Consider the following 25,431-nt stretch of genomic DNA (forward strand, 5'->3'; position numbering starts at 1 on the left):
TGTGAAACGTTATTTCAAAACACAATAAAACAAAAAATTTGCCTCAAACGTATACAACATACATATTTAACTTCCATAGGCGTAGGTGTATTTTTCCTTCAAACAAGCGTACAAGAAGCCATAATATGAATTATTTTAGCAAAATCTGCAATATAATACAATGTTACTTAACCACTAAACAATTGCAACAAAGACTACATCAATTATTAGTAACTAAAATAAAACTATTTTGAATGTGGAACTTTTCAGACCAATTGATTATTTTATAACGCTTTCAAAAGAACATTATGTTATCATCGTTTCATCATATCCATTCACGGTCATTATATTGAAAAAGTGACGCAATTCCATTAGTGAAATTACCCGTTTAAAAGTTGGAAAGTTTTCTACACCAATGAAATAGCTTGATTCGGTTAAAATCTTCCCACTTATATACAGTGTGTAATAAGCACTTTCTAGGCCGCAACGAACCAAACAATTAAACTTAATATAAGTCAATGTGTGATAATAGGAGAGCGTCACCTTCCAAACCGAGATTTAGTCTTCCAAATCGGGCTCCTCGAATTCTTCATCGCTTGATATATTCGGTAGCTGTTTAATATCGACCAACTCCCTAAAGAGTTTATCGCGAAAGTCCCACATTTTGATCCTTTCCTTGTTTAGTTTTTTGTACAATACTAAAGCGTTAATGGTGGCGGTGTTTGCTAAGGCGTCGCAAGCTAAACGTTGGTACCTGAAAAATTAACTATTTATATAAAAAAACTCTGCAGTTTTAGCAGTAAATTTAAGACAAAGGTGAAAATCTTAAATCCGGCTATGAAACGATGCAATTCCTTGCCAGATCTCAATTCTAATTTCAAAGGTTACAAAAGAAATTGCAACCTTTCGATTGCTGTATAACTCAATTTCTGAAAATTTGAGAAAAATGGGACACTACAAAGTCAGGTACATTAACTTACTGAAATTCAAATGTTGACTAAAAACCCACAAGAATCCTCATTGAATATAAAACTCTAAAATCTTTCTTCTGTTCTAAAAGTGATTTTGACTTACCATTTCACCTGTTCGTTGAGTGGAGATGTGTTTATGGTGAATTTCTCATGTCCATCGAAAATTCTTTCGCTTAAAGAAATATCTCTTAAGAATTTCGGTATTTCTGCAGGTTCATCTGTCGGAGATGGTGGAAGTGAAGAACAGTTCGGAGGGGAGAATCTGAAGGACTGTTTATTATTCGATGGGACTGTTTCGAGACTGTGACACGTCGTAATACCGAAATAAGGAGCACCTACAATTATGACAATCTATTTTTATCATTTTTTCTAGAAATCATTGGCAGTGTGAAATACTTATTAGTTTAAATATACGAAAAATGATCAAATTTAATATTGCATTAACGAATCGTAGATGAGGCTGTGAAGAAAGCTAAGGTAGTGCATTTGCATCTTCGTCAAATAAAAACCCAACTTTTTTCGCCTATTGGAAAAAGTAATGGTGATCATTAAACCTTAAATAACTGTTGAGATATCATAGCCATGTCTTGGATACATTCATTAGCTGATGATAAACGGTAAAGGCCTTGATAATTGCGTTAGGTTTACGGTTTATCGCCTTCTGCGAAATGTTTTTAATGATCTTCCGCTATTACTGTAAAATGACAAAAAATAGTAAAAGAAGTGATATTTGTTATGAATTATTGCTATTAGAACAAGTACGAATATCTTTATCCTTTGTTGCCTCGATATTTATACACTGATTTTAATTGAAAAAAGTCTAAGAGATTTTAGAGAATCCTGCAGTGTTTCAAATTCCTCCGAATTTCTCTAAGTTTCAGGATTTTCCATAGGTTTTAAGTCTCTAGGAAATAACAAAATTTCAGGAACGAGTCTTAACCTTTACCTTGCTGCCACTTGAGCACGGACACGCCCTGCGGATTTTGGTACCCGCACAACTCTCCGTTCTCAATTTTCATAGATTGCAGCTCCTTCGGAGTTCCCCTGGAATTTTTCCTGATCATGCCTATAGAGTGGCATTTGCGTTTCAGTAATTTATCCACCAAGTCTACTGATATCCAGAGATTGTGGAAAATGACAAGTCGGCCCTTGTCAAGGAAACTTTCTAGGAGGTTAGTAATGTCTCGATTGGTCTCTTCCCTTCTACACCCGGTGCGATTCAAGATCTTTAGTTTGTAAGTGTACACGTCCTGATCCATAACTTTCAATAATTTCGTCCCTTTTTTGGGTACACCTAGAGGTTGATTTTCGAAAATGTACTTGTTCCTAAGGAAAACAGTACTGCGGACCACATAAAGAATGCCTCCGGGCTCCTTATATTTGCTAACGAATGAAAAAGATTTATTTTATGGTCTATTTGGACAATTAAATCGTTGAGTCAAACGAAAAGTGCTGAGCGAATTTTAGTAAATAAATTGAAACTCTAAGGGCAGCTTGCCCAAAATTATTAAGTATACTTAAAGTTAAGCAACCCTTAAATGGCAAATAACACAGGAATTTTCTACCTAAGTGTACCTTAACTTCAAGTACACTTAAAAATTGCCTTCATCAATCTAAGGTGACCATTGCTAGAATAAATTACAGGGATGTTTATGAGCTTTAATCCATCATTGAAAGCAGATGCTTTTTCCTGCATATAGTTATTTACTTTACAAGTGCAGAAAGTGATACTTCACTTTATTTAAGATAAGATACTTGTCTGCAATTTATGAAAATCCGGCGAGCTATTTTAAATTGTACAATTTCACGTTTTGTAGTAAAATTCGCTTGTTACGATTTGTTGTTTTTCTAGCAACTTATAATAGCTTACTTAAAGTTTTCATTTAGTCGATTTATCACTGGATTTATTTTCGCGAAAGGACCATCAGTCCCATCGGTACCGAAATGCCAAAAGGTTAATATGCGATGGAATCTGGTCTGGGTGAACACCCTACAAGCCACAGAGTTGAAGTATAATCTCTCAGTGCTCCAGTATGAGGTCGTCTCTAGATGATGGGGAAAATATGTTTTTCGACAAATGTAAAATGCGCTAAACTCACCAGGTAAACGTTTGAAGGTCATGAAAACGATCAGCCCGACAAACTGGGTCATTTCTTTGAAATCTACGTCCAACCACCCCGAGAGGAATCCCTCGTGATAACCGTAGCGGACGAAATTTGCTCTTGCATTCCTAAAGAAAGTATAAAACAATCAAATCGTTAGGCAACTTTTTCCTAAACAGGACTATTCAGTATTACTCAATAATTTATGCAAATTTTTGGGAAAGTATTAACTTACTTGTTTGTTTCCGTCACCATTAGATTAATTAAATCGTCATCCACGAATAACCGAAAGCACTCAAGGGCAGAATATTTCCTGTCCTTGTCCAGCCCTTTGATACCACATTCCCCTGTATATTCCAGTGGTATAATATTCTCCTTTCGGATGTTGTCACTCCAGATGTGTTTCTTTCGATATTGGGACTTAGTGTTTGTCTTTGTGATAAAAATAATAAAATGTCTTTACTTTAATAAAAACCTTGGAGTAACTTTCTTGTAACTAATTAACAACTTAAATTATACTGTATTGTAATGAATTAAGCAGATTAGTAATAGTCCTTCATTGGAACTTGGAATCTATCATTGAGTCTGTTAAATGGAAGAATAAAAGGGGTTGAATGAAATGGTGAAAACACGATTGAAATATAATTAGTTTTGTTTTAATATGGCCCTAAATAAATTTGTGCCAGATTTTAGAAAATTCTAAAATTCTGCAAAAATTACAAGAACTGAAAGAATTTGATAAGAGAAGGAAACATATTTAAGATAGATATTCCTTACTGATTCATCTTCATCAGGACTGGTTTCATCTGAGCTTAACAAGTCAAAAAAGCTCTGTTGATCATTAGGTTCAAACTCAGATTTTTCAGAATCTTCATCGGTTGGTTCTGGAGTTGATGTTACAACTACAGGGCGAGAATTGCTGTAAGTTAAAAATAAATAATAAATAATTTCAACACTGTGTGTTATTGAGATTCTACTGCCAACTATAGTGAACCTGAACTTGCCCAGATTGTACTCCATTAGATACGTCCTGATCCATTGGTTCTGGATCATGATTAGTAGTGGTGTTTTGGCCTTGTTCAGGGTTTCCTGAAGAATTTCCTTGCTCTGCAGTTGACTCCTGGCTCGAGCCTAACTCCACTTGAGACTCAGAAGTACTCATCTAGTCAAAATTTCAAATAACAGATTTATAATAAATTATGCACTGCTGCTACCACACTAATAGGTGATAAATTGATAACTGACATATTTATTATTGAACTGATTTCTTGTATATTAAATAAACAGTAAATTTTAATCAAATGGGCCCAGAATCTCACTGGATTAAAATTAACAGTGCAAAAGTAAAGGAGCTTAGTCATAGATGGGTAAAACAGCGACTAGTACACTTTAAGAATTCAAGACAATTAAAGCAGATATGCTCTATATGTTTCAAGCAGATTCTTTTTTCTTAGAGCAGTGGAACTGAATTCTGATTTCAGTTAAAACTGACTGAGAATAACATTCACCCTTTACTAAAGGTTCAAAAGAAAAAGTCTTGGTAATGTTTTGGTGACAAATCTGCCAACATCTTCAGAATCTAGGAAAACATTATTGGAAAAACGAAAAGTAACAAGATCAACGTGTATAAAATGGGAGGGTATAAAATATGTGAAACTCTGAAAATTCCTCCTCTCAAGACCTGATGAATGTGAGTTTCTTTTAATTTAATCAAAGCAGGCACAAAGGGCTAACTCACATGGAATAATTTCTGCTGCAAAGCAATTTAACCCCGGGAAATATATCATTTACAAAAATAAATTTTATTAAGTAATTTTACCGCGTTTAATTACTTCGGAAACAATAAACTTATTTTTAAGAAAAACTTTAATTTCTCTTAACCCTACTTTTTTTCACTTCACTCTCAATGGTCAGGCCCTCGTAGTGGACATAGTAGAGGAAGACAGCTTTTGTTTCAAGCTTCACTATTGTTTTTAATGTGTAAGAGAAAGATAAATACCTGATCCGAGAGCTTGGATAGCTAAACCACAAACTTAAAACAAAATTAAAATATGTCAAAACAAACGCAAAAAAATGTAATTATCAACAAACTTGGAAGTTTTACGACAAGTGTTCCTATATTGCTTTAGAGGGTAAATAACAGCAAATATTAAGCAAGTAGTGGCATAGTGTATACCCCAATATAGCAGGTTTACACCCATTACATTTAAGCAAAAAATTCATACTATACGTAGCTGCATAGTGAACTTTCGATGTAACTCCAATAAGGTATTTTTTCTCACACTGTAGTGGAAACTATGAGCAAAAATCTCCAATCACCGACAAAATTGACCGAATTCGCTCCCTTGCAACAAGAGGAGAAGCCCCAAAGTGTGGGCCAATTTATATCTAATTTTTTCAAGCGCAGCAGGGCAAATGATCAACCAGATTCTGACAATGGCTCATCGGCACAAGAAGCAGTGCCAACATGGGCCGAGGAAACTGTCCAATGCCTAGATAGCCCTGTTCCCAATATGTATCTTGTTGACTTAAATGAAGGAAGAAATTTGCCAAATGTGCTGAAGAGGATAAGTAATTTGCTGGCCCTTAAAACCAATGTATGTATCTAAAACCACTACATACTTATACAAACTAGAAAAAATCACTATTATTATTTGGAATATGTAGATACCATGATGAGTTTTTACTTCAGAATTTACAAGATTATGCTGACACAGAATTAAAACAGTATTGGATGCCCGATTCTGTAAGTAAGGAGTGTTATGAATGTTCAGAGAGATTTACCACATTTAGAAGAAGACACCATTGCAGAGTGTGTGGGCAGATTTTCTGCTCCCAATGCTGCTACCAGCAAATCCCTGGAAAAATATTTGGATGTACAGGTTAGTACTTATACTCATACATACATATATATTTTAAGGATACATCTAATTTGAAGTTGTGTCAATTTAGGCTTGTAAAACAATACAAGGGTTGTGTGGTCTTTAGGTGACTTAAGGGTTTGCACATATTGTTGCAAGGTGGTCCTTTCCTATCTTCAATCTTCAAATTTTGGAGCCAATTTATCAGCTGACTTAAAAGCTTTACAGGAAAATTTGCAAAGCAAATTTGGAGATTCACCAAGTGGACTGTTGTCAAATGAGTTATCTCCCAACTCTGGCCTATCAGTGTCAGAAGGAACTGAAAGCCTGAGGAGAAAAATATCAGTTGGATATCAGGAAGAAACATTTGTTTCTGACAGGTAAGAAGGGATTTTTTAGGAAAGCTTTTCAACTAACTTAAAAAACTTCTCTTTCAGCAGTTCAATTACATATCTCACCAATGAGGAGAGATGCAAAGCGCTCCAGAATTCCGCCTCGTTGAGAAATCTATACGACGACATCTGCAAACCAGTAACAGGGATAAATTTCTCAATCTTTAAATATCGACTTAGAACCTATCCCGATTGTTTTCTGGGATCTGAGTTAGTTGACTGGCTTATTTGTCAGCAGAAAGCAAAGACAAGGTAATTCGAAATTGAAGACAGATGGCGAACTCTCACGGTCATAAAAATTAAGCTTTATTGCCAGCAAAATAATTCAAGATCACAATGCATATTGGCTAAATAAACGACCAATTATTATTTTAGGTAAAAAAGGGCCATTTCATTAGTTCGAAAACGTCACAATTGTCAAATAGGCATTTTCCACTAATAGATTCATGTTACACCTGTTATTTATGTTACTGGCGATCCACTCTTCACGGTTTGTTATTATATATTCCCTTTCAACCGTTTCCACAGAGTTCAAGCGGCAGCTTTAGCGCAAGCTCTACTAGAAGGCACCTACATAGAGTCGTTTTCCGAGTCAGGTGGTTTTGTAGACGGTTACGTCCGCTATCGCAAAGGCAACCTGTTTGCTGGGGGCAGCTACGCACAACTGCGCAGTTCTGCATTCGAACTCTCCGCGCAGGAGGAGCCCAGTTGGGTGCAACAAACTCCCCACGAGTCGAGCAATACAGGTAGGAATAGACTAGAATTAGATTATTGGCAGCTGCGAAGGATTAAATCCCAGTGATTAGGATTAGCGCAGTTCACATAACTCATAACTGCCAGTAGGTCTAAATGTCGTTGGGCACGGAAATAATGTCTATAGCTAAGAATATCTATTCAAAATTCTAATATTAACAATATGTCAATGCAATGTTCAACTTTATTGCATAGTTTTAATAGAACCAACCCTGTATTATTCTGGACAATTTTGATATGTGCGTTTAGAAGAGTGAATCCATAATCCCTCAGAAAAGTTAAATAGTCTCTGTATTCTCGCTAATGTGTTTGTCGTTTAGCATTTATCACCCTGCATGAATAAATTAATAATTTCTACCTCAGGGTCCCGTATAGTATTTTTTATCCGGGATTTCCTAGGATATCTTATATAATTAATCACTTCCGCCAGGGTTCTACGTTGCTTGGCTTTCACAGACTTAAAGTGACTGGGAATCACATTGAATCAGAGAGTGGTTTGGTCTAAACTACGAGGGATATGTCGATATCGTCTATTAGTCTTTTCTTCTTACTGACGGTAACGATTGAGGTTATGTTCCTATTTAATTCTTTGTTTACATTTTCCTGTTTTCATTGCAAAACTTTCTACTTAAATCAACCACAGAAATTAAAGGTATTTTTAGCGGCATTGCAAAATTAACTTTAATTCATCACCCTAGAACTCACGACATAACTCAAAAAATTAACAACTATAGTAGCAATGGATCTTTTGGACACAATCCTTCGAGCTTGCCAAGCAGAGCAATACCTCAACAACTTTAGAGAAAACGGCATAGATACGTGCGTTCTCAAAATCCTAGAAGATGAGGACTTGCAGGCAATAGGAATAAATGATGCAGAGACTAGAGTGCGAATTCTAAATAATTGTGCAAACTTGCAAATTTCCACTGAAAAGAAACGAGACCTTACTGTAGATGCCCAGTATATGTCCTTTGTGTTGAGTCAGATTAAGGTGCAGCTGAACAAACATTTATCAAATCTGACTTGTGCATTAAGAAGGGAAGATTTGGATGTTTGCTACATAACAGTTGAACCTGCTGTTCTGTGTTTGGATGGTTGTCTCCAGTCATTGGAAGAAAGAGTAGTGGAGTTTGAAAATCACGGGAAGGGCCAGAAGTCTAAACTGAATAAAAATCCTTGTTTGTTGTTTGGAACTCTTGGGTGTACTCTTGTTATAATGTTGGCCTGTGCTAAGTATTGGAAGTGGCAAAATGGGTTTACATAAATGAAGTGTGTTTTATTATTAGAGTTATTATAATGTAGCATTCAATATAAAAATTTGATTTTGGTACTTACTTAAAGATTAAATCTGACATTTTTGAGAACACAAATAGTTTCAATTTTTGTTTATAGGAGTTGTGTCAAGAAGTACAAATATTTATATTTCTCCTTTAATGTAACAGTTAAGTGTTTATTTAATAAAACTGCAGTTCTGTGATTGAAATTTATTCATTTAAATGCCCTTTTCTTCCTATAGTATAATGTCAATCAAATTCAATATCAATAATTAATTGAAGTAATTTGTTGAGGTGAATATTTAACATTCATCTTTACATAAATTTGAACCATAAAGACCTCTAGTACAACAAGAGTTTATTATTTTATATTATTATGTTACATAATATTTGATGAAATAAACGTCATAGACGTCTATTTATTTCTGCTACAGATTCAGATAATGAACAAATGTCACCGCCTTTACAAGGCTTATCCACATCAAACTCCTACAAACTGAATTTAAACTTGAAAGCCAGCAGTGTCTACTTGTCCAGGCCGCCAGAATCTCCCATTCAAAATGAGGACAATGAGCCGTCCAAGCAATTTAATCATGAGGAAACAAACGTCGTGAGGCCATCTGAGAAGAGAGAATTGGCTCCGGAATCTGGTAAGATGGATGTCAAATTATGTGAAACTATTTTTGGTATGTAAAATGTTTCTTGATAATTCTGCTCTTCAACTCAGGTTATGCAATTATATTTAAAGAATATGCAATCGCAGTTATTATCAGTACTTCCCTGATTAAATTAAAGTTTTATTTTTTAACATACATATTAAATTCGCAGCTTATTGGTGTATTAAGATAAAATTATTTATATTTAATCATCTACAATTTCTCATGTGTTCTGTTTTCACGTCACGTTTAAGCATCTTAGCTCAACTGGCTTTTTTGTTCTCAAATGCAGTAAGTCATACTTTATAAGGGATTTTGTACAGGTTCACACTACATTTACTTCTTTAGGTTATATTCCTAAACTTTTTGCATTGAAATGTTATAACAACTGTATCATAGTGCTAGCAGTCTGATTGTGACCTAAATTATCATATTGCTATAGTTATTATTTTTCTGTTCTGTTGGACACAATTGGTGAATACAGTCTGTGTTATGAATTTATTTAGAATTGCAATAATTCCGACCTACTCAAAATATTCAATATCTGAGTATATTGGTGGCAGGCATTCTCACTTTTATCATTATTGTCTTCCAAACGTTGTTTCAGGCTGGTTTAATGCATCGGCACTTAGAGAAGAAAATGGCGAAAAAGAGGCGTATGAACTACTCACAGAGGCGTATGAGCAGCACGAACTGAACCTACTTAAGCAACTATTGTCAGCAAAAGGCCTTTCACTATCTTGGATCGATCTATTAATTCCGCTTACTCGAGATATTGCAAGTGTTATTAGACCAGGTAATGAATTACTTTAATTTGGAAAGAAAGTTGAGTTTTTGGTATTTCTTCTATGTTTGTTTTTGTTGAAGATAAAAACCACGACGCGACAGAACTAGATATACGATACTATGCTAAAGTGAAAAAGTTGCCTGGTGGTAGCAGATCGGACACATCTGTGATCAACGGTATTGTGTTCAGCAAAAATGTGGCTCATAAGGAGATGGCTGTGGACATAGAAAGCCCTAGAATTTTACTTCTGGAATGTTCTATTGTTTATCAGCGCACTGAGGGCCGGTTGATGTCTTTGGAACCGGTTTTGATGCAGGTAAGTACATTTTAACTTATATTTATGGGTATTTGCTTCTTCCCGAAATGCAATTGTAAAAAATATGAAAATATGTTTTAACAAAATTATAAAAAAGAATATAATCAGCAAAAACTGGTTGTGGCTCTCATTTGTAAAGTTGATGCTTTCGACCGAAGTGCTACCATGTAATCTGAAATTTACCTTTTTCATTTTTTGTCATAAAATTCTCAAAATTGGTGGTTTTCTTGTGAAGTGGAAACCTCTTTTTTTCAGCTTATCGGACTGTTTATTTTCTCTTCAGGAACAGGAGTATCTGCGTCAATTAGTTACGCGGATATCCGCCCTTCGTCCGGACATCGTCTTGGTGCAAAAGAATATTTCACGTTTGGCGCAAGATATGCTGCGTAAACATAAAATTACCCTCGTCCATAATGTGAAACGCAGCATTCTTGAACGTCTTGCCAGATGCACTGAGGCGGACATAGTCGCTTCGGTAGATGCGCATATCGGTATACCCAAATTAGGCACTTGCAAACGATTTTATTTGAAGAGCTTTAATATTGATAAAGGTAAGTTCATGAGTGCCTATCAAAACTAGGGCAAAAATAATGTATTTGTGTTCCTGTCTGAATTTAATGAAACAATTCTAGAAACATTTTTATTTCCTCAGATACCAACAAGACTTTGATGTTTTTCGAAGGTCTTGTGGCTCCTTATTTGGGTGGTACAGTCTTGTTGAGAGGCAATTCAAAAGCTGAGTTACAACGGGTGAAGAAAGTGACCTCATTTTTGATATTCGCTGCGTACAATTGGAGGCTGGAAAAGTCGTTTTTGATGGACGAGTTCGCGTTGCCTCCCAATTCCAGAATGGAATTTTTAGATGAAAGTCGCGAGGCTTCGCCGCAGTCTGCTAAATCCAAGGTAAGAATTCATGAGATTAAAAAAAAAAGTTTAAATGAAATTTCGGATTTTGTAGATCTTAACTACTTTAGATAGTAAACTGTGTGAGAATACTAAATATTCCGAGCAACAAAAAGGAGATTTCGATAGAAAATCAACCCCCAAATTCACAGAACAATTCTCAGATCCTTTACAGTTGATGGAGACCAAGAAAATTGTTTCTCTTTCTGTAAACGACAACTCCGATCCTCTGCAATCCTCGGATGAAGTGATGCAAAATCGTCAAACCGAGACTTTAACCGTGGAAAAGCTGCCCTTCTCTAATAATTTTAAAAAACACCTGGACGACACGATACTCTGCATATCACCTTATATAATCTTTCCAACGCCCTATTTGGAGACAGATACTGGCAGGAGATGCAAATTACGCAGGTTTTTCTTCAACAATATGTATTATAGCGACCAGTTTGAGCCCTCCATAAAGAATAAGTGGAAGACCGTTGAGATTGATGTGGAAGAGAAATATAATAGGAAAAATGTAAGTGTTTTATATATTTGGTAACTCTCAATCCCTAGCGTTCAAGTGTCAAATTGCAAATTAGATAATTCCCTGAGCTAGCCTCAAAAAGTTTCAGAAATTTTGCAAAGTTCTTTGGGATTCAACAAACCGAAATTGTCACGAGATTCATCTTTAAACTGTTTCAAGGGGATTTTCGAATCCCGTTTTTTTCTGTTTTCTTGATTATTTTTCATCTTCAAGTTAAGAGTACTGCATCCATTCCTCAACGCTAAAATCACGAACATAGATGACAACAACGTCCAAAACATGCTGGCGCATTTTAGAGCATGTGGTGGCCAGTATCCGAAGAAGGAGGTTTTGAATGTGGGCGCAAATGAAACGCAAGAAGAATCTTCCACCGAAAAAGGCCTCTTAGACGTTTTGGATCCGATGAATCATCAGAGACTAGCGGTTTTGTTTCACAGTTTCAGTCACGAGTCCAACAATGCACCTGCGTTTTGTGTTAATCCCTGGTAAGGGTATGTTAATTTATCATGCAAAAAGGAAAATTCAAGATGTTTCTTAAAGATTATTATGTCGAAATTGTTTAATGAATATGAGAATACCTAACTGAAATTCTTTGAAATTTGCAGAATAACTGAAAAAAAATCGTTTTGAAGTATTGAAGTAATCATGCAAACATTTTTTAACATCCTGACATTGTGCTTGCGAATGTGAGGATATCATAACCATCTCCCCAACTATATTGTTTCAGGGTGGTTTATATGGACTTTTATGGCAAAAACGACATCCCTTTGGGTTGTTTCCTGGAGCGATACTGTTTTAGGCCGAGCTACTCGTGCCCGTCTAAAACATGTGCGACACCTATGGTTAAACACGTTAGACGCTTCGTTCACAGTTCAGGTAAACAAACTGACATTTGATATTTCCATTGGTTCGATTCATTGGCAAGTATCAAGTAACTGTCAGATACGTCATTGCGTTTAGGTAGCGTGACTGTTTCCCTAAATAAATTTGAAAATGAGCACACCGAAGAAGATATAGTTATGTGGAGTTGGTGCACTAAATGTACCAGCGTATCTCCGGTGGTTCCTTTATCAGCCGACTCCTGGTCATATTCGTTCGCCAAATATTTAGAACTGAGGTAGGTAATTATTAATGCCCGAGACTGTAGTATTAAAACAATAAATCCCATTGTCAGGTTCCACGGAGAGGTTTTCAACCGGAGGGGCCAAACTCCGTGCAACCACAGCTTGCATCACGATCACTTCCATTATTTCGGCTATAAGAACTATGTTGCTTCTTTCAAGTGAGAGTCCTTGCATTTTAAATACATATTGAACACAAATGCGCACCTTATTGTATAAAATAATTTACAAGCGTAGTTAAGTGGTTTCTTGACCAATGATTTTCCTCATGTATCTTACGTGCAATCTGTTCATTACATCTTGTAGTTATGTAGTTTAAATGACTCACTTTTCCTTTTAAAGATATTCCCCGATTCGCATTTGGGAAATATCGCTTCCCCCTCTCTCTATCGAAATCGTATATGACGTCAGAACGGAGCATGAAGCTTTGATAGAAGAAGGAAAATCATTAGCCTTAAAAGGGCACGACCTGTTTTCGATAATTCTGGACAAAGTATCGATTATTCCCAGTGAAGAATTAGAGGGAGTAGGGAATGTAAGACAGATTTTAACGAAAGAACAGGCCTTGTTTAAACAAAAGGTAGTTTGTGATGTTTTTCCTGTTGATTTCTTGGTAAAAATGGGCGTTTTAGGTAGAGGAGGTACAGCTTAAATTAACTTCCCCAAGTGTGGAGAATAAGGAATTTTGCGAAGCTAACATTGTCCAGGCCTATTGGAAGATTAAGGTTAGAATCAAATTTGACAACACTTTTTTCTCTTATTCAAGACATATTTCGTTACCACTAAGAACGCTGCGTATCGCAAACCAATCTATATCTAACAATATTCATATGATCATACGTCAAATTTGATAAAATCCTCTTGACATCAAATTTGATATATAAAACGGCGTCATAGAGGCACTAATACATGGCGTCCTTCTATGAAAAAAATAGAACCAATTTTAGTGGGGAGTTGTTTGCTACGTTCATTTTTTCCACTACATCGGTGATTATCAATAAATTTCATGTATAGAACGTGTATATTTTCAGGACAACGTTGTCAGAATTAAAATGTCTTTATCGGAATTGGTAGATACATGGAACGCACATTTAATAGAAGCTATTCGGAAATCAGATAAAAATAAGAAAGATAAGTCATCTTTGCCCGAATTAGAGAGTCCCGTTAGTGAAGTTACGGAGAAGGGCATCATCGATTCACAGAGAGATACGGTAGATGTTGAAAAAGGTACTTTGTGCATTTCTTATTTATATATACTACACTATATTAGACTTATGCCTGTATTTTGCAACTATTTACATCCTATGTGAATTATATATACCTATAACTTTGATGTAAAACAATAAAAGTTATAGCGACACACTTTTGAAAAGGTACATTGGATGTTACGAAATCCCTCTTTAACGTAATTTTGAACTCTAATAATCAGTAGAGTTATTTGAATTACAACGAGTTAAAGGTTTCTTTTTCAGGGGATTCTTTGGATGAATCTTCAGGTAAAAGCCAAAGTGACGGGCCAGTTGCAATGTTGCATATTGAGGAACTCACCGATAGTAAAAAGGAAATCAAGAAGGAGAAGTCCGTTAAACATATTCTGGACAAACTGCTTCCTTCCTCAGGCCAATTAAACCCTATCCAAGTAATTCAGTCTTTATCAATATTAAAAAATAAATACCATTTCACTACTTCCAGAGCCCCTTTGCTTCGGAAGAACACTACAACCTTCCTGCGGGCGTTTATGGCCCTCTCCCAGTGTTCGAAACCGAACTCAGCTCCATCATAGCATACGCCCTCAATTCGCATGAATATAAGGACTCTTTAGCTAAGAAAACTCAAAATTTGGATCAGACTCCTAGTCCCCTCACACGGCGCAAAAACAACGCCGAACGAATCGAGGACGAGAAAAGCGGGTTGTTGGGATTTTTGCGGACCAAAGATTCTAAGACGGACTTGACTTATCCTGCGATATCAGTCAGTGGTAGCGACTCCAGGTAACTTAGGGAAAATAAGAAGGGGTGTGTAGAATAATGACTATGGAATTGAAGTGAGATTATATTTGTTCCGACACATCAATAATAACAAAATGAGTAACATATAGTAAAGACAATGACAGTTGGCAATTGTTTACTTATCGTCTATATAGAATTATACTGTCGTATGTACATTTAACCTGTATCAGAAACAATGAGGTCCAAATATTTAACTGTACTATTACGATTATTATTATTATTTAACGACTACGTAATTCCAAATTTTTTACATTAACAAAGAAAAAACTTATTACATACGATATTTTTTATGAAGCTTTAGTGTTAAACTCTTTAAGAAAAAAAGAAATATCAGTTTTCAAAATTTTGACACTTACGACAGTATAATTCTATATAGACGTTATGTTAAGGAAAAAACTGTGAACTGTCATTGTCGTTCATATAGTTTCTGAGACTTTCATTGATGAGGGGCTATTTAGTGAGACGGAGCAAGCAGCAACGCCGGATAAACTGGAGGACCAAAAGAGAATTAAGAATTCTCACGTCGAAATCCAGTTTCAGGACAACACTTGCAATTTCTTCTGTCGCATATATTTGGCCGATAAGTTCGCGCAACTGCGCTTTTCCGTGATTCCGGGTGGGGAAGAGTCGTACATCCGATCTCTAAGCAGATCGGTGCAGTGGAATGCTGTAGGGGGAAAGTCTGGTTCCAGCTTTGCCAAGACTCTCGGTACCCATTTTCGGTCATTGTTTGAATTTTTGACTAAAATAGATAGTTTTACAGACGATAGATTTATTTTGAAGGAAATGCCGCGGGCGGAGGTCCACATGTTCCTTGAATCTTCCTCAAATTATTTCACATACATGCAGAAGTGTTTTCACACGCGGCAACCTACTCTCTTGGGTAAAATCGTGGGAATGTACCAGACAATTTACAAGAATTCGACGAATGCTCCGCATCATTGCTATCTCCTTGTCATGGATAATTTATTTTACAAAAGGGACGTGTCGCAGAAGTTCGATTTGAAGGGATCGGTGCGCAATCGATTTGTAGTACCTGACAATCGCGAAGGAGAAATTGTGTGGCACGACGAAAATCTTTTAAAAAGTAAGATTTTGGTTAGGTTTTTGAATGTTTTAGAGGTGTAAAAGGGAGATGGGAACCCGAAAGGCAGATAAAAGGAAAAACTATAAAGAGGGAAGGATGTATTTGGGCATAGGCCGCATTATCATATCGGATTGTAGGAACCACAGCTTGGAACGTTCTTTTCTTTCAGTGACATGCGACAATCCATTATACGTCCTACCTCATTCCAAAGAAGTATTATTAGCAGCTATTCATAATGATACCGAATTTTTATCTACCCAATCCGTTATGGATTATTCGCTGTTAGTGGGTTTGGATTCGACGAACAGGGAACTCGTATTGGGAATAATTGGTAAATAACGCCTCTAACGTGGGTTATACAGAATGTACATTAAAGTAGGCCAAAGCGTTAGCCATATTTATAGCGTCTTAAATCAAACTCAATTAAACTAAATAAAGGAGGTTAGAGGACACAGGGTGTACCAAACTTTTATAAAGGTCGTATTATTTTTGTTTTGTGGTTAGCGGATTAGTCTACTTTTTTGTAACACCCTGTAGTGGATTATATTTTACCTTTATTGCTTGCAGACTACATCAGGACGTTCACTTGGGATAAAAAGCTAGAAACTATGGTCAAGCGAACGGGCATTTTGGGAGGGCAAGGCAAGTTGCCCACGATAATATCACCGGAGGAATACCAGAAGCGATTCATCGAAGCAATGCACAGGTACTTTCTGGAGGTTCCCGACCACTATGCCGGCATGGGGAAAGGTTTGGATGTTTAGTTCTATCTACTTACAGAAGTCATAACTATAAATATATTTTATACGAAATTTACTCCATTCCTTAAGATGTAATATAGCAGCATTCCGCAAGTGTTTCTGAAGAATGGTTTGTACTTCCCTGCCAAATTTTTCCACAATTTTGAAAGTGAAATATTTATGTGACCCAATAATCTGTTCAAAATTTGCCGTTTTGGAAAAAAATATCATTTTGAAAATAATGGAAATTTGGAATGACCGATCTCCTTTCAGAAGCACCCGGCATAGCCTACTGTGATATAAGGCTTGTTTGAACTCTCAAAGAAACAATCTTGAAACGATTTAAGGAGGTTCCTTCTGGGCAAGACTTTACACGTTTCGACCAAAAATCTTTAAAGTAAAATGTGACTTGCACAGAAGATTTTCGAACCTAGAACGGCTCCCTCATGGGTTGGAACAAGCCTATCATGTTCTATTAGCTAATTCTCGTGCATGTTGTTTAATAAGATTAGGTAATTATATTATGTGAATAATATAATGTATTTTTGAGTTATTGAATTTAATTTTTAACCAGTTGCTACCCGAAAAAAACACTGAAAGCTTTATTGAGCACTAAAGAAACATAGAAATAGCCTTATAAGAGAAACATCCGTTACATTAATTAATTCATAATAAGAAAAAAAAATGTATGGTCTTTTTCTTAAAACTCCTCAAAGTTTATACAGAGAAAAACGTCATTGACGTTGACAGCAATAACAAGGTTTTTACACATGCTTAATACTGCCTAGACTTACTGTTTATCAAACTTAACCTTATTGTTTGTGTTAGTTTCATTTTTATTTTTGCTGAAGTGAAAAGTATAACATTTTTAATAATTGAATGAATAAATTCTATTAAAAATCATTGATAGATAAGGATAATTAAGTCGAACACAGAATAGGGAAAATTCTGTACACCACTTAAAGCAGTAATTATAACTCAGTGTGTCTCAGATGGTCTTTGATGGTTAAGTGAAAAAAGCAGTTGAACTAGGAAATCGTTTTTGAAAAACGCCTAAATAGTTATTTAAACTTCCTTTCTATTCTTTATACTGCAACCACGTGATTGGCATCATTATGGGCCCTACTGCCAACAGCATTTCACCATCTACAAATGACCAAATTATAGAAGAATTTGAAAGTAAGAGCGTACCTCAGACTACTCAATTAAAACGTAAAAGAGGTAGACCTAAAAAAAATATAAATTCTTCCAAAAAAGTACCTTTGGAATTACCTCATGAACCACCAACCTCAGTCATTTTGGGAAAAAGAACTTGTAAAAAGATTAAAATCCTCTCAGAATCTGATAGTTCTGAGATGGAAGATTCTCTTGCAAGTATTCAGAATTCCATAAAGGAGTCACATAGTTCTGAGCAGAGAGGAGAATGTGGAAGCCCTGCAATGAAGAGAAAAAGAGGAAGGCCCCGTAAAAACCAGGATACGACAATCTTCTTGCCATCAGGTGGTTCAGGGATAGATGAGTCTGTTGCAGTTATTCATAATTCTATGAGTGAAAGTTTAGAGCTAGATAAAACTTCTGCCATAAAGAAGCAAGCAGGAGGATCTCAGAAAAAGGAGGTATTAAAACAAGTTCCCATTCATATTGACCCATCTTCTTGTAAAGCAGGGACAAGCTCTAACATGAATAATGCCTCTAATGATGGAAAATTGTTAGAATCTGTTACTGTTCCGAAGAACTCAGCTACTTTAACAATGTTAAATCAGGTTTTCAAAGGCTTTCTAGGGAAGAGGGCTGATGGAAATAGGTAAGTGAAAATTTTGCTTTCTTGGTAGTACTAGATTTTTTTCTAATACTTGTTTATTTTGTGAGATTTCTTTTTTTACAAATTAAAAGCACTATTAACTTTTTGTTTTTTTTTTTATTGCATATTTAAACACAGTGAAGGATCAGAAAATGAAGTAGTGAGGAGAAAAGGGCGACTACCATTGAAGTAAGTTATTTAAACATTTAATTATCATTTAGCTACCATTAATACTGAAAATTCACTTTAATTTAAAAAATGTATTTAAATTTTAATTTGAATAATTCATATATATGTGTCCTTGAGGAAGAATTAAAATATGTGGTAGCTATGTAAAATACAACTAAAATTCTGAGGATCTCTCATAGTAAATTTGAAAAAATTCTTTGAAAATCTTAAGAAATTATGGAGAAGTACAATTTTAAATAAAACAGTTCTTATAATGTGTAACATCTTTTTTTTGCCAAAATATGGAGAAATTTCAGATAAAATCTTGAAAATTGAAGGAAAAAATAAACTTTTTATAGTCACTGGCCACTGCATATAAACTAAGTGCCAGATGAAGTGGGACAGCTAAAAACTTGTTTAGAATTAGTTAAATGTGTAATTTTAACATTTCTTTGTTGTTGTCGAATCTTTAACTAAAACTGGAGAGCATTATCCATGCTTTATTATATTTGCTATTTTCATTAAAAATTGCCTTTTGTTGCATTTTTGATCATGTTTATATATATTATATAAACTATAGTTTAATAAAGAAATATATAAAATGTAAAAAAAATTATAGAATTCCTCATATTTTGTTGAATTGTTTAATTAATTCTACACTTTTCGTCAAATTAATGAAAATAATGACGAAAATCTAAAATGTTTTATTTGTATCAGTGTCGATTCCTTACTTGATGAATCTGGTGAGTCAGTTTGCATGGTTTGTAATGCAACTATTCCAAATCTGCAATGGATTAGCCATAAAAGAGAGGAACATTATAATTTGACTTGGAGGAAAGGGAATCCTGCTATGGTATGTATATCTGATCTATACAAGATTAAGCTAATATACTAAACCGAAGACGAATTACGGAATGGTTAACCCGAGCTATATAGTTTCATTATATTCTATTCTGCATTTTGTTGTTCAACTTGTCATTGTTAAAATTCTTAATCTGTCAATTTAAATCGTCATACCAAATTTTGACTAGAGATATTTTCAGGATATCTTAGATCCGAGTGTAATTCAAAATTCTTTGAAACAACTGCTTGAGGAACAACAATATTTGAAATGCAAAAAGTGCGAAAAGACTCATAACACAGTGAAATCATTTATTGCTCACTTGGAATTGTGTTGGGGCGTGGTTAATTCGGAAGGGCGTGTCCGATGTGCCATCTGCAATGAGGAATTGGAAAAGGGTAAATGGGTCTTGCATCGATATAAAAAACACAACAATTTAGCTTGGAGAGTGGGGGACACTCCGTTGGTAAGTGAGAATTTTACTGTCAATATTTTGACACTAGATAAATTTTTATTCAGAACCTAGAAGACCGCGATTTGGTCATGAAAATTTTGACTTCTCTGTACAAATCCAAGAAGCCATTTTTTTGTGAAGTATGCGGCGAACAGAAGAAGTCCGTTGTGGGCTATTTGTCACATAAAGGTGTCTGCCAGTGGTCCGGATTGAATGCGGAGCAGGCAAAGGTCACTTGTGAATTATGTGGGAGAAAGATGCTGCCCGTGAGCATGGACTCTCACATGAAAGTGCACAACAAAGCTGAAGCTGCGCGTAAAGCTTATAATGACGAGCTTGAACGCATGGAAGCCGAGGAACTTGGGCCAAGGAGAGCAGCCTTGCAGTGAGATACTAACAACTTTCATAAGTTCTCTGTTATCATTTACATGAGATGCATTTTAGGGCCCTTCAAGTAATTGAGACCATGAAGGATGAAGGCACAACTTCGAAGGTAAGTCACATTTGACTGATTATGTAAAGGTCAATAAGTTTGATAGTTGGCTTGTTGGCAGCCTACATAGTGAGACCGATAGCTGCTTTATATGTTTTATCTAAAATGTTTTTTTTTAGTTTTTAGACAATATGTTATTGGTTTTTCAGTTATATACCAGCGAACCCAATTTCAACGATTCTTCCATCGTACGCCAGCTAAAAAAGAATGCATCCTCTAGTCAAAACTTTTCATGTGTATTCACCGGCTGCCCGTTTACGACATCCTCCATAGATGACACGATACAACATTTGGAAAAATGCGACAAAAAACCCGATCTGGTAGGTTATTCATTCATAAATATGCTACTTTTAAAAGTAGCATATTTATGAGTTCCTGGTACATTTCCGGATATTTTCCAACCAGTATGCGAAATGCATCCAACTTTTCGCGTTTCACATATTTCTAGTACTATTTATGCAAACTGTGTTTAACATGGACCTTAACGGAAAACGTAATTGTTGAGCACATAAACAAAACTCATAACAAAGTAAAGGAAGCAGATGACGAGTTTTCTTTCGATGGTGAAAACGCACTTCAAGATGAAGAAGATGATACCGATGAAAAAGACGGAGAAAGTGAACGGCTTTATGACGAATTTGAAAGGAAAAGAAGACTGCTTAGACTGAAGGCCAAGAGCTGTGTGTTTGACAATGATCATAGGGGTAAGTACAACTCAATTATGCTTTGTGACACGCCTTAAAAATCTGGCTTTCCTTCCTTTCTGCGCGTAAAATAAAAGTATGTGTTTTTTTCTAAATTTGGTACTTGATCTTATAGTGATACCTCCCTTATTCCTGGCGAATACCTTAAAGTGGGATTATCCTTTACCGCAGTACCCTCAGGCCTACAATTGGACTTTCAATTTGTAAGTAATAATTAACTTTTTTAGTTATTATTGTAGAAAAGATAAATCGCTCAAAAGTCACACAACATTCTTATTCTTTCGAACACATGACAAGCAATTGGTAAATTTAGTTACCGATGAGAGAACTGTGAAACGTAAACAAGTTGAAGAAAGTGAGCGGCATATAATAAAAACAATATATATATATACATATGTGGTGCACGTAATTTAGTTCAGGTGCTAATTGTTAGTACCTGTTTTACGTTATTAATAATTAGTTCATTATAGGTGTATTATAATCTGGTTGTTGTCATAGGTAGGTCTGGCAAACCACCAATTATTATTATTTTTTAGAGTATTTTGTGAATAGTTACTTTTTGTCAAATTAGTTTATTTAAGTAGTTGTCAAGATTAAAATAAAAGAGTTCCTTACAACATTCGCGATCATCAACATCTTTTAACCACACAAGGACACATATATATATATATATATATATAATATATATATATATAATATATATACACCCTGTATAAGTAACTAATAGCCGTCTCTCGTAAAAAATATGGTTAGTCATGAAATACTTTCTCTTTTGTACTGGGTCTTTTGATTTCAAACGGGATAACTTAGTTCAATATTATTAAAGATAAATAATTATTTTTTGCAGTTGTGACAAATATTACACCGACTTTCCCATATTCGATTCACAGAGAAACAAATCTCCATGGGAAATTCTGGATGGCGATATTTTAAACGAGTACCTGCCCAAAAACTACGAGTCGTATGATGTTGCCGTTGTGACATGTGACTCGGCCAGCACTGATAGTATCAGTGACGATTTAGAGTTCACCAAACTGGATTTATTTGAAGCTCGCCTATTTCATCGAGGTAGATATAGTTTACATACAAAGAAAATTAAATCCGTTGCTTCTCAGATAGGCAAATTAGCGCTATTTTCAGATTGTCGATGAAAATCTAAAACGTTTGTTAAACCTTAAAAATAAAAATTAAATTTTCGTTTTTACAATTGTGAAAACATTTTACAGAAACCACCTTTCAGTACGATGGACAAATTTCAGACTATCGCTCTCATAGAAACATGATTTTGAATCGTTATTCTCACTTGCTGCCAACTATTACTTTTTTGATTTTCCTTTCCTGAGATTTCAACATTGGATTTGATGCGCTGTGCTTTTAGATGAAGCCACTATTTTTTGTGGCGGACCTATCACTAGCCTGGCATGGCTTCCCACATCTCATAATCAAATCGATAGGGACCAAATACTGGCTGTTTCGGTGCTTAACGATTCCAGAAAGGAGTATCTCGTAGGTCAGATCTACCGAGAACCATGTGTTGTGCAGTTTTGGAATTTCGGGATTTTGAACTATGAACAGGTAAGTCCAGATAAGTCTTTGTTGCTTTTATATGTTATTTTGTGAAGGAGAACATTATTGTATCATCCTTACTATATATAGAAAAAGATAGGAGATCTGTATACGTCATTTGGTCATTCTGGCATTGGTTTGACCATTAAGTATACTTGAAATAAGTGTGGTTTTTAGTCAGTTAATATTTTATGTGAATTAATTATTCATTTTTCTCTTTCACTTTCTTGTAGAGGAAATATTTTTTTCTGATTGTTATTTATAGGAGATTGTTACACCATTTCTCTTGTATGGACTGGCGTTAAACACAGGTCCCGTATGGCATTTGGAGTGGTGCCCTTCTGGTTGTTTCGATAATGTTGACACAGAGAACACCCGTCGATTGGGTTTGTTAGCCGTGGCTACATCTGACTCTTTTGTCTACGTTTATAGTATAGATAACGTGGCAGAAGAAGACGAAACGTACGTAGTGTATTTTTTTAACTTATAAAAACCTTGTTATCATAATTCTTCGGTGACAAATGATTCTTTTCACTTTCAGGGGATTGATTTATAAAGGAGATCCTGTTCTCAAACTCCGCCTCGAAGATGGAACCAGTTCACTTGATCACGAGCATTATGCAACTCGAATATCTTGGACGAAGGTCAGTAGGTGGTAGGAAGGAAAGAACCTGTTAATAAATAACAATGAGAATAATAATCTAAAAAACCGGTATTGTCGACATTGTCGAGTCTCGAATGTACTGCAGTCTGTTCCCTCCTTAGATATAATTTTGTTTCAGGTTACAGGCCATAAATATGTGGCCGTAGGATATTCTTCGGGATTATTGGCCATTTATAATCTTTCATCAGCTAATTTGTTTGATCATGGAGCTCATTCTGAGATATATACTAGTGTACAAACGGTTTTTCCTTACTTGACATTCCAAGCACACTACTCCTGTATAACAGGTAGGTAGGTATATTAGTCTGTTACGCTTAGATACTTATAGTGTCTCAGGTTTTATGATTAGGTCTTCAGGAATGGTTAGGAAATGGCATTATAACGTAGATCGTGGGTATAAATATGGGTATTATTTCTTTTTGTTTTGATCTCCTTGTACAGTGACATACTATATTATGAAACATCTTATGTATTAGGCACATTAAATAAATCTTAATTGTAAACTATAATGAGTAAATGACATTTGAATCAGTAACTGCTTAGACATACTTTTTTTTATTAAACAAAGGTTTAACTTTCGCACTAACGTTTTTCACATAGGTCTGTCTTTGCTACACTATGGCGATGGGAATCGTTACTGCTTCTCCACCTCACTCGATAAACAATCTATCTACTGGGACTTATTCAAACAGACCAAAATATTCAGTCAGCGAAAACATGCCACCGAGGGCATGTGGCTGACCAATTGGCCGGTGGCGTTGCAACCAGAAGACGAGACTCACTTTTTCGCAGGTATGTTATTGAATATTTTGGTTCTTGTCGCCGAGAGAATTAGCGAATATTATACTTTAATAAAATTGATCTTGTTTGAATGTCTTTAAAAGCTAAAAATCAGAGTATTATAGATCTTATCTATGCATTTTTCGAGAAGGAAAAATGTTAAATACAGAAATTATAGGGTTTTCAGCACAGTTTATCGTATATAACGTCGTATATAGATAACGTATCTATTACTTCGGTTATTTTAAAGCTATTTCTTTCGTTTCTCTTCTAGGTTACGCCAATACATATTCAAATCCGTTAAGAGATGTTATAAATACAGGGTCGTCAGTGTTTTCCTATTCGGGTTCAGGCATCAACACGCTTTGCTTTAATGATTGGTTGAATTTGATTGTACAGGGAGGTAATGCTGGAGAGGTAATGGGAATGTTTGCGCATAAGATGTTCAGCGGCACGGACAAAAGAAAGAAAGGAAAATACAGAACCAGTAGACGGAAATCGGTAAGCGGTTTTCAATGTAACCTTTATATAAGAAAAAAAAACAAAAATAGCATACAAATTAAAGAAGTATACTACCTGGGGATACTATGTTGTTAAATTCACAATTTTTTCCACAGACATCATAAATTACATTCAGAATTAGGGGGACAATAGACCCGTTTTCTGTTTTTACCTGCGCCAGTGCCTTGCCATAACAGTATTTTCCAATATCCTCTGGACATTTCTATAATAATATCTATACAATATATTCAAAAAGGTTGACACTCAATTAATTTGAATTTAATTTGGCACTTATTACGCTCGATATAAATCCTTTGAAAATTGTAATATCTCTTATTTCACAGGTTTTCACTGGGACAAAAATGGTGCGAAAAGGTCGTTTTGCTGATGGGGCCACTGATCCGATTAACGATCAGCACGATAGTTATAACATTGTTTTTATGGACTATTCTTTTGTAAGTATTGATGAAGTTAGGCAGTAGATTAATCACTGCAGCAGGCAATGCAACCAAGTCAAATTTTAATAATGTTTGACCTTTAAATACCATCATTGCTAGTCGATGTATATTTATACTATAATAAATTCAAGTTTCAAGTGTTTTCAGGATAATTTGGCTAAAAATGATGACTCGGCTAACTATGTAGGGCCAATAAATAGCACCCAACAATACAGCAGCGACCAGTATCCATTGTTAGCGATAAGGAAAATTGCTACAAATCCGAATCGAGAGGCCTGCATGTTTTACGCTACCGGCCATCAAGCTGGATTCCTTAGAATCCGGAAGATAAATTGTTTGGGATCGCGTTTTGGTCCCAAGACGTTTAACGACAGTGCATGTGCCGAAAGTCTTTAACGTTGTGCTTTAAATTTGTATGAACAGATTTATATTAAAAATATTGTTGACTTATTTTTTATTTTAGAGTTTTTCATATCTAAGAATTAATCTAGAACAACGTGTTTCTGATAATGTCTAAGAACCCA

At 35.4% G+C, this 25,431-nt stretch overlaps 3 protein-coding genes across 6 annotated transcripts; 2 read left to right on the forward strand and 1 right to left on the reverse strand.

The window, feature by feature from the left end:
• Nucleotides 1-120: 120 nt before the first annotated feature.
• LOC136411717 (uncharacterized) lies at nucleotides 121-4,961 on the reverse strand. Of its 2 annotated transcripts, none has more exons than XM_066394388.1 (9): nucleotides 4,791-4,961; nucleotides 4,057-4,214; nucleotides 3,830-3,971; nucleotides 3,288-3,484; nucleotides 3,050-3,180; nucleotides 2,821-2,995; nucleotides 1,891-2,333; nucleotides 1,054-1,285; nucleotides 121-733 (listed from the first exon to the last, which is right to left on the reverse strand). In XM_066394388.1, the coding sequence occupies exons 2-9, from the start codon at nucleotides 4,212-4,214 to the stop codon at nucleotides 538-540; spliced, it is 1,674 nt and encodes a 557-aa protein (XP_066250485.1). In that variant the 5' UTR covers nucleotides 4,791-4,961; the 3' UTR covers nucleotides 121-537. The 2 variants fall into 2 exon arrangements, with proteins under 2 accessions (XP_066250485.1, XP_066250487.1); XM_066394390.1 differs by having other exon boundaries at nucleotides 1,897-2,333; nucleotides 4,791-4,960.
• Nucleotides 4,962-5,191: 230 nt separating this feature from the next.
• On the forward strand, nucleotides 5,192-16,939 carry fab1 (fab1 kinase). Of its 2 annotated transcripts, none has more exons than XM_066393714.1 (24): nucleotides 5,192-5,649; nucleotides 5,745-5,934; nucleotides 6,041-6,293; nucleotides 6,354-6,557; nucleotides 6,834-7,051; nucleotides 8,767-8,982; nucleotides 9,596-9,784; nucleotides 9,856-10,091; nucleotides 10,375-10,642; nucleotides 10,744-10,994; nucleotides 11,050-11,511; nucleotides 11,734-12,005; nucleotides 12,248-12,396; nucleotides 12,481-12,637; nucleotides 12,695-12,802; nucleotides 12,984-13,221; nucleotides 13,274-13,366; nucleotides 13,673-13,868; nucleotides 14,114-14,280; nucleotides 14,334-14,632; nucleotides 15,109-15,359; nucleotides 15,414-15,737; nucleotides 15,907-16,068; nucleotides 16,305-16,939. In XM_066393714.1, the coding sequence occupies exons 1-24, from the start codon at nucleotides 5,350-5,352 to the stop codon at nucleotides 16,499-16,501; spliced, it is 5,400 nt and encodes a 1,799-aa protein (XP_066249811.1). In that variant the 5' UTR covers nucleotides 5,192-5,349; the 3' UTR covers nucleotides 16,502-16,939. The 2 variants fall into 2 exon arrangements, with proteins under 2 accessions (XP_066249811.1, XP_066249810.1); XM_066393713.1 differs by having other exon boundaries at nucleotides 5,193-5,649; nucleotides 6,351-6,557.
• Nucleotides 16,940-17,360: 421 nt separating this feature from the next.
• On the forward strand, nucleotides 17,361-25,345 carry LOC136411566 (uncharacterized). 2 transcript variants are annotated; one of them, XM_066394186.1, is made up of 18 exons: nucleotides 17,405-18,281; nucleotides 18,417-18,467; nucleotides 19,164-19,299; nucleotides 19,490-19,753; nucleotides 19,807-20,126; nucleotides 20,186-20,234; nucleotides 20,384-20,554; nucleotides 20,683-20,938; nucleotides 21,054-21,141; nucleotides 21,786-22,006; nucleotides 22,317-22,513; nucleotides 22,770-22,966; nucleotides 23,046-23,148; nucleotides 23,287-23,455; nucleotides 23,769-23,960; nucleotides 24,223-24,449; nucleotides 24,794-24,904; nucleotides 25,055-25,345. In XM_066394186.1, exons 1-18 carry the CDS (start codon nucleotides 17,593-17,595, stop codon nucleotides 25,301-25,303), a joined length of 3,690 nt encoding a protein of 1,229 aa, XP_066250283.1. In that variant the 5' UTR covers nucleotides 17,405-17,592; the 3' UTR covers nucleotides 25,304-25,345. The 2 variants fall into 2 exon arrangements, with proteins under 2 accessions (XP_066250284.1, XP_066250283.1); XM_066394187.1 differs by lacking the exons at nucleotides 24,223-24,449; nucleotides 24,794-24,904; nucleotides 25,055-25,345 and having other exon boundaries at nucleotides 17,361-18,281; nucleotides 23,287-23,459; nucleotides 23,769-23,956.
• The last annotated feature ends 86 nt before the right edge of the window (nucleotides 25,346-25,431 follow it).

The sequence above is a fragment of the Euwallacea similis genome, chromosome 10 (genome assembly GCF_039881205.1).
Source record: "Euwallacea similis isolate ESF13 chromosome 10, ESF131.1, whole genome shotgun sequence".
Taxonomy (NCBI): Eukaryota; Metazoa; Arthropoda; class Insecta; order Coleoptera; family Curculionidae; genus Euwallacea; species Euwallacea similis.